Source organism: Perissodus microlepis, chromosome 2 (genome assembly GCF_051167445.1).
Source record: "Perissodus microlepis isolate ML-2025 ecotype Zambia chromosome 2, ASM5116744v1, whole genome shotgun sequence".
NCBI lineage: Eukaryota > Metazoa > Chordata > Actinopteri > Cichliformes > Cichlidae > Perissodus > Perissodus microlepis.
In genome coordinates this window covers 19,208,407-19,217,703 of record NC_140462.1, presented here as the reverse complement: position 1 = coordinate 19,217,703, position 9,297 = coordinate 19,208,407, and the positions used below count along the sequence as shown (strand labels likewise).

Here is a 9,297-nt window from a genome sequence, read left to right as displayed (position 1 = left end):
CGAGTCCTCGAACCATACAGGTCTGGAGATGGACTCTGAGTCTCTGAGACACTGAGGGTGTCTGATTTTATTTATTTAGATTTATGTTATTTATTCAAAGTGATTTTAATAGACCAGTAACTGTTTCATAGAGAATACATAAGATGTTAGTTAAAACTAGCCAGCAGCTAAGCTAGCACTGATCAGCAGCTAACATGACTCCCCCACCCCTCAGCACTATGGACTGATTTTTTTTTATTAATTCTTGCATTCACTCTATTTATTTATTACTCAACATTTTCTTATCAGCTGCATATGAGTGCTTGATTGATGTTTTTTATGGAACAGATTTATTTTTTGTGGATAGGACTTTAAATTTCGTTGTACTGGTTTTACCTTCTGCAATGAAAAAGATTCTATTCTATTCTAACATCCATGAGGAGGTAACTCTAATATCTGTGGTCAAATGTCAGGTCTTTATTTTTCTTGTTAGTGTAAAGATCTATAATTATAATTATTACTGTTATTATCATTCAGATTAATGTTTATTCAGTAGTTTCTGCTGCTTTAAGACATAAAAGACTAAAACATGAGACTCTGTGATGCTGAAGCTTTTTATTGCAGAGAAAGAATCAGAAACTAGTAAAAGTAAAAACCTGCAGCAGAGTACGGAGCTCTGACTGCTAACAGTATTTCTGCTGGTACCTTTACTGGTGCCACAGTATCTGAACTATAAGACTGAAATCAGAAACAGGAAGGAGTCGGGTTCATCACTGAGCTGCTGAGATTCTTCACAGTCACAGCTCTGTCTTTTTACCAAATCCTCTCACCACGTTCTTCCTCCCAGCAGGAGTCAGCTTCAGGTTCCCTCCGATCACCAGGAAGCCCTGCAGCACACAACACAGTACAGGTAGTAACAGGTAGTAGCAGGTAGTAACAGGTAGTAACAGGTAACAGGTAGTAGCAGGTAGTAACAGGAAGTAACAGGAAGTACCAGGTAACCCGTAGTAACAAATAGTACCAGGCAGTAACAGGTAGTACAGGTAGTAGAGGTAGTAACAAACAATAGTATCAATCTGAACACACTCACATTTTGATAGTCGATGTTTCCCTGAGTGAGGAAGACTCCTTTTGGAAGAGGAACCACTAATCCTTCATCAAAGTAGCCTAAACACAAACATGCACACACACACACACACAATAATCCATATTTATAGTTTAATATTTTCATATGAATATATGAAAATATATATTTATATATGTGTGTGTGTATGTTTATATGTGTGTTGGTGCTTACGCATCAGGTAATCTGTGATCTTTCTGTTGAGGCCAACGTTAACAAGCGGCGCCTGCACAGAAACAACACACACCATTCTTATTATTATTATTATTATTATTATAACTGAGATGTTTTTTTAATTTAGTCCATCAGTGTTTTCTTACCACAAGTTTTCCCCCAAATGTTTGAGGTTGGACTTTACACCTGAAATAGCAAAAGTTTCATATGAATGATATTAGAGTTTGTACAGCACCACACAACAGGATACTGTGCTGCAGAGTGTGAGGGTGTGTTTGTGTTTTTACTTGGCATCTTTAGAGAGAAGATCCAGATGTTTTCCTTTGATATTGACCTTCAGATCGACCTGACAGGTCTGCAGGAGACAGAGTTTGAGTTAAAAACAGGAGAAATCTGAATGAAGTGGATTTTCTAAGTGGAAGATTATTCTGGACGGACATCAGCAGATCTGAGCTGTTACCATGAAAGTATAATAGGACTGTGTGTGTTTTTACCACAGGAAGAGGTGTTAGATGTTGTTTAACTAGAGATTGTGCTCTGGCATTCACATAGACGGTGAGTCCACTTTGACGGATGCTGACAATCGGAGGCTTAGTGAGCTTCACTTTCACAGGACCCTGCAGTTGTTACAGAGACACAACATCAGCAGCAGGAACACCACAGGTGTGTTTAATAACTGTTTGTTCATAAACATACACACATGTACACTGTCCCCAGGAAGTATTCAGACCTTCACTTATGTTGAAGAATTGATTAAATGGATAAAACAGACCTTTGTTCCCACCACTGTACTCTCAGTAACCCATACTGACAAAGGGAAAACATGTTTTTAGAAAGTGACTCTTTTCTTTGGCTCCAAACTCTGGTCAGGTGCTTTCTGTTTAAGAATCCAGAGTCTAGCCCTAGACTGGAGTCCACCTGTGGTGAACCGATCTGATTGGATATAATTTAGAAAGACGTTTAAGGTCCCAAAATCCACAAAATCCAAACCCTGAAGTACTACCCAGGTAGTACCATCCCTACAGTGATGCATGGTGGTGGCAACATCAGACTGTGGGTCAGGTTTCTCAGCAGCAGGGACAGGGAAACTGGTCAGAACTGACCAGACCAGCCTTAAACCCCGAGAGACCTGAAGATGGTGGACCACAGATACTCCCTTCCAATCTGACTCCCTCCTGACAGGATCTGCCACAAACTGCCCAAAATCCAGTTGTAAACCCTGTAGGAACTTACCCAAGACTGGAGTCTGTAACTGCTGCCAAAGAGGCTTCTACAAAGTCCTGAATGAAGGGTCTGAATACTTAAAATAAATTTGAGATTTCAGGTTTTGCAAATTCAAAATGTACTAAAATATCTAATAAATGTTCCTTGTCATGTTGTCATTGTGAGTTATTGATTGTAGATGTATGAGCAAACATGAAAGTTTTATCATTTATTAATTAAATCTACAACAAAATAGAGTGAATACTTTTTGAAACCATTGTGCACCAAATTACCACAAAGAGACAAATCACCACATGTTTGCTCCTTTTTTAGTAGGAGGAGGTGGCCTGTTGCCCCATAACTACTTCATGTTTGTCACAACATCCCTGTTGTGTCTCTGTCCTGATGATTAATCTACAGGACAGGACTTTAAAAGATAATGTTTGACAGAACCAGGTTCTACTTTTTCTACTTACCACAGGAAGTCCCACAGTTTCCAGAAGATGATTTGTTGATGGATCTATCTGTTGAGGAGATCAGAGACGGTGATAAAGTCAGATGGAGGCTGTGATTATGACTGTTTATTAAAAAAAAGCCCACATATCATGTTCTGGGAAACTGGGATTCTCCAGGAGGAGATGGAAAAGACGGGCAGAAGGACGTCTGGACTACCTTTGTGAACCTTCTGCCACTGCAGCCTGACTCTGGATGAACAGCAGAACATGTAAGGAAATGGAACCAGTGTCAACTAACTCAGTGATATATGGGTGGGTTTTTTTTCTCTGTAGTTTAAAGTTTTGAATGGGCCAAATCCTGCTGATTGTTGCCTATCAAAAAGCCAAATGTTGTTCATCCTGTCAAAAGTCGACCATAACAGAGGTCAGCTGGGTTATTCCTGCATTAAGAGTTTAGATCAGACCTACAGAAGCTACAGGCTCAGAGGTTACGCTGCACACTATGTCGTAGCTGAGGTGTTTGGGGCTACAGCGTCAGGGCCTCCTTGCTCCTGTTGGTGGTAAGGTTTGTGGTGGTGGTGGTGAGAGTAAAGACAACATGAGAGAAGTAAAAGACGCTCAGTATCTGTATGAATGAATTAACACAGAGATCAACGCTCTCTATGAATGAATATCAAGATCGACACCATCTATGGATGAATGAATGAATGAACACAGAGGTTGACACTGTATGAATGAAAGAATGCAAACACTGAGAATGACGCTTCATATGAATACATGAATGAACATAAACATGAATCCTTATGAGTGAATAAATGTAACAGACTGTGTGGTGAATAAATTGTGATGGTGTTTGAAGGTTCTGGTTTCAGGTGTTCTCACCTGTGGAATCTGGAGTTTAAGGGGTCCTGATCTGTAGAGCGACATGGCGGCACTGTTGAAGACGAACTCAGAGATGCCCACATAAGCCATTCTGTAATTTTCTTTGAAAACTGGTTCTGTGCCTGTTTTTATTGACTTGATGTCCATAGTCACCCCCTGCCTGAACACCAAACCCTGAAACACACACATCACTTTAATACAGTTACAGATTATCAGCAGCGGAGGAAGAACTCTCTTCTTTACAGTCATGTTAACAACTGAACTCCGGGTTGATTTTCACAGTGTGCAGGTAGGAGCTGGTGTTCAGAGGTGGTGTAACTCACTCTAAAAGGCACATCGAGGCTGAAGAAGGTCGTTCTGATATGTCCGCTCAGAGAGTAGTCAATGTAGTAGCCATTATGCAGTTTCAATGTTGTGCTGACACCCGCCAACATGGTGTTAATATTAGGCAGGATGATCTTCTGAATGGCAGAACAGAGCTGCAGACAGAGTGGTAAATGTTGGTCTCAGACTGCAGGTGTCTGTTTTAGTTCAAGTGAGGAAGAAAAGAGGTGTGACAAACCTTGGTGTTGAAGAGGTAGTGGGCAAGTGGTCTGAGTAAGTCCCAGATAGGCCTGAAAAACAACCAACCAAAATCAGATCTTACCTGATCATATCAATCAATCATCAATAACACATGATAACACCAGCTGATGAGAATTTGGTTTTATGGGAGCTGATATAATTTCTCCACTATGGTCCAGACTCACTCTGGAGTCCCAACAGTGGATGGATGGATTGTGCTGAAATGTGGGTCAGATGTTCATGTTCCTCTCAGGATGAACTATAATAACTTCTTCTCTAGTGCCACCATCTGGTCACATTTTAATTTGTCCAATACTTTGGTTTACGATGAAATACCTGCAGAGCTAAAGTCACTCCCCTTGGCCTCAGATTTACAGATTTTTGTTGCCTCCATCTTAGAATCTAAATAATGAAATCCTAATAACAGGAAGTCACATTTCATCTGTGTTCGTGTTTAACTACAGGAAGCTGTTTGGAACCAAAGACTGAGTTTAGTTTAGTTTTTGGATGAACCACAGCAGCGGGACCAGGCCTTTAAACTCAAATGTCCGTGACTGAGTGAGTGATGATAGAGTTACACCACTGGTCAAGCAGCTGTTGGACTTTTCAGTCTTGTTTAGTATCTAGTGTTTTGTTTTTTTAAATGTAATCAGGTCAAACTGAAAGTGAGATCTGAACTTTGATGGTACAAACCTGATTAAATAAAGTTTACATATATAATCAGTCTGACACTTGAAGTAGTTATCACCACCACATCTTACCCTGTAACCTGGCGTCCCTGCCTGTAGCCCTGGGAACCCTTGAACACCAACATTAAATCTGGCCTTAATCTAGACTGATGTAGTTTTGTTTTACCCCAGAATGCCGCTGTGCCTCATGTGGATGTGATCAGCTCTGATATGACAGTAGGGTATTGCAACATTCAGGTAACCATTTCCATTTTGATACGGGTTCACTCCGATCGTGGCGCTCACACCTTCTCCCCCAAAGACCACTCTCCTTGTGTCAACTCTGCAACAGAAAACACATTAAATACAAGAGTTTGAACGAAAAAGTGTTTTTGTTCTTTCTCAGGCTCAGTAGCGGTTTTTGATACGGGCGACACGGGCGGTTGCCCGGGGCGGCATCGTGGTGGGGGGCGGCATCACGGGCATCGGCAAAAAAAAAAAAAAAAATTGCTCGTACTCATGCTGCATTTTGGGAATGTCGTAGGCACCGATCGGTTTTCTATCGCCCATTTGTTGGGAGTAAGGGCGCCCTCCGTTTGCGACGTGCGCCTGCTGCTTGCGGCACAGGGAGGAGAGGGCGGGGCGGCGGGGGATTCACTGGCTGGCTGGAGCAGCATCTAATAACCCACCCGCAAAATAAAACAAAATAAAAACAAACCAACAAACACGAAAACACCAGACATTATGATACAGACTTATAATTTGCACCGATGTTTTTTAGAATTTCTACGTGCAAGTGCGAGAGCCCTCGGTGCGTCTGCTTGCTGCTGAAGTCAAAGTAAGCTTTATTGTCATCTCCGCTATATACAGTCCAGTATATAGAGAGACAAGTCAACGAGGCTCCAGTTGCAACAGTGCAAGTAAACAAACAATAAATATAAGAAGAGTAAGAAAATAAATACACACTTTAGGACTAGGGGTAAAGGGATCAATAACAATTTACAATTTATAATTTACAATTTGATGATTTAAAGTCTCACACACAACCCGTCCAAAGGGGAGGGGGGCCCTGCTGCTTCCAAATAGAGCACATTTCATTCATAATGGAAATCCAAATCCATTATGTATTCATGATTTGAATCCTGGGTTGTGTGAAATCCCAGAAATAAACCTTAGACAAAGCGAATCTGTGAAATAAGGTGTAGGTCTATTAGGTTATGATTCTCGGGTTGGGGGATGGGTGTTCATGCTGGAGTGCAAAATTAAAACCAAGATGGACAAGAAAGTTCAAAGCCATCAGGTCCTCAGTTTAGAAAAAAGAGAAAAGAAGAGGAGGAGAAACGAGCAAAAGATACAGGTAAGCAGATGTGTCATTGGATAATGGCAGGTCATCCTGAAACAATCAGAATCAGAATTATTAATCCCTAAGGAAATTATGTGGGTTACAGTTGCTCCAAGAAGAAATGGTAAAAATAGTAACAGTAACAGACTAAACTCCAAACAATACATTACATTACAATACATTACATTATATGTTACAGATTTTAATATTAATTAGTCATTGTCAATTGTTGATTTGTCCTGTTCTCATTGTATGATGAATTATGATGGCTGTTTGGTAGCTGTTTGCATACAATGCATACTCTCTCTCTCTTCATATGTGTGTGTGTGTGTGTTTCTCTGGCGAAATTCAGTATGGTTCCAAAAACAGTTTTATGTTAATGTATACTCCGTAAAATGTTTTATGTGTGTGTGTGTGTGTGGGGGGGGGGGGGGGGGGGGGGGGCGCCAGAGGGAGTGTTCGCCTGGGGTGCCAAACAGGCTAGGACCGCCACTGCTCAGGCTGATACCCCAACACTTGGTTGTCTCCAAGGAGTCATGCTAAAAGTTAAGATTAGGTAAAACAGAGAAGTACTGAAAACTGAGAAGTGATGTTGCTGTTTTACATAAAGTAGAAATGATAGTAAGTTAGTTGTAGTTTTTTCTGACATATGAAGTTTGTAGTTTGACACTATAGAAAGTTGAAATGCTGAAATCAGCGTTCATTTGTATCAGCAAAAAGAACAGAAGATACAGAAGATAACACAGTTATTAAAAGTTTTAGTGAGAGGCCAAAGTCCAATTCTGTTTCTGTGGCAGGCTGTTAGTTTATTAGAAAGTCAAAGGAAAACTAAATCACACTGGAAGGGAGATCTTTTTCTGGCTGAGGAGGTTTTAAAGCAAAAGGAAAGTTTTGATGCAGTGTGGATCTTTAGGAACATCTTTATACATACTTGAACTTAGTCCATAATATGTGCACAGCAATGGATCGTTCAAGCTCCACTTTGAAGTGCAGGTTCCTGATTGTAAAATGGAGACCAGAATTTTTTTGGAAACGAAGAACCATCTGACCTGGATCTGCATGAAGATGAGTTATTGTCAACCTGAGAGGGGGAGATGACGGAAGAAATCGAGGGATCAAACACATGATGAATTCTGTTTGTAGCCCCCCAGTGTGTTCCTTTTCACCGACTGTCTCTCTATGCCGCTATTTTCATTCAGTCAGATGTTCCTCAGGCACAAAGAACACTTTTTCTACTGTAAATGCAAAGTGATGGTGAGATTGAACTGGCTGTAATTCAGAGATTTAATCTACAGAAGACAAGGAAGTGATCATCCTTTAGAAATCAACTGCAACTAAACACAGAGGATAACAAAGACGTTATTTTACCTTTTGATGGTCGCACTCAGGAACCCCCACCTCCATGGGAAGTCAGGAAGAGGTCTGTTAACCACCTCCTCCAGAAACGCCAGACCAACGTCCTTCACTGAAAACACAGCACAAATACTGCCAGTACTTCCTTTGTGGACAAATATAGAATCTTGAAAGCAGATTTTTAAAGTTGCAATAATAAATAAATAAATAAATCCAATAAAACTTGAAAAAATAATGATGACGTTCGTGAATCAATGAAACCTTGTTTCTCTGTCGTGGTGAAACAAAGATATCATATTAAACTGTTGTATTAGTCAGAGAAAATGACACCTTCAGGACCACCACATGTTTCAACTCTTGAGAGTTTTGGCAGCTTTATAAATGAATGAATGAATGATCTTACAAACATTCTGCGCTTTGTCTGTGACTCGCACTTTGAGGCCAGTGGGATTGGCAGCAGCGATGGTGGGAAACAGGAAGATCAAGAAGAGGAGGGAAAACACACAGGAGGCCATCCTGAAATAAAGACGTCAAACACAAGAAGAAGACACAGACAACACCTGACATGTTCAGTGTCAACAGCTCTCTCATTAGAGGGTTTAATAAAGGCCTTAAGGGTTTTATCTTTGACTAAGTCTTTAGTGAGTTTTATTTATCCTGAGTAGTTAGCTGTACAACTAGAAGATGTGTTTCACTGTTGAAGTATTTGGTGCAGTACAGCAGCAGCTCTGTGTCCAAGGCAGAATACTTTCTCATCTCATGATCATAAGCTTTCTAATTCATAAAACAGTTAACAGATAACAATCATTTTCCTTACATATATTTTTCTGAAATAAATCAGTATTGTCATGATGATAACCATTATTGTTATTATATCATATTTAAAAACTGATTTTATAACAAATGCTGTAAAATGGTTCCATGTTTTATTATTTGTGTGTAAAATATACAGAACCTCATGTTCACTCAGTTTATAACAGAAGAAGAAGACGCAGTGTTACCTGTGGTTTGTGTGTCTCCTGAAGCTGATCACAACTTCTACAATCTTACTGCTACTTATGTACGATTCTTTATGCAAATCATGACACTCCATCTTTAAGAGTCAATTTGACTAAATATGGACACAGTGTCTGTAAACTAGCAGCTGTTGGTTTAATGCCTTAAGAGGAACATGAGTGTTGTGTAGTTACACAATGACAGAGCTGCATATGTAGAGTTGTAAGTATTAAATTCAGTTTGTGTTTTCACATCCTGTTTGATCCACAACATTTCACACTTCTTACACCTACTTACAAACAGAATTTTATTTTTTGTAAACTCCATACTGCATAAAAACAATCCGATTATGTCACGGGAGTGGAACGGACTCAGGCGCAGACTGAGATAGCACGGTTTAACGACACTTTATTTATCACACTGGTGCGCTATATACACATGAAGGGGTGGGGGGAAACACCAGGGTCCCGGGGATCAACAGGCTGGGGAGACACACTTCTTCGCACTCGCTCTGCTCCTCGTCCAAACAGTCTCCACACAAGCAGCTCACACTCACTC

The 9,297-nt window shown here is 40.3% G+C and overlaps 1 protein-coding gene across 1 annotated transcript; it reads right to left on the bottom strand.

Moving 5' to 3' along the window:
* Positions 1-579: 579 nt before the first annotated feature.
* Positions 580-8,762, bottom strand: LOC146392683 (phospholipid transfer protein-like). The gene is made up of 15 exons (XM_084952030.1): positions 8,745-8,762; positions 8,147-8,259; positions 7,759-7,855; positions 7,322-7,471; positions 5,236-5,391; positions 4,379-4,430; positions 4,140-4,295; positions 3,817-3,990; positions 2,956-3,003; positions 1,771-1,893; positions 1,564-1,631; positions 1,423-1,462; positions 1,277-1,328; positions 1,070-1,146; positions 580-866 (listed from the first exon to the last, which is right to left on the bottom strand). The coding sequence occupies exons 2-15, from the start codon at positions 8,256-8,258 to the stop codon at positions 777-779; spliced, it is 1,395 nt and encodes a 464-aa protein (XP_084808156.1). The 5' UTR covers position 8,259; positions 8,745-8,762; the 3' UTR covers positions 580-776.
* Between the last annotated feature and the right edge of the window lie 535 nt (positions 8,763-9,297).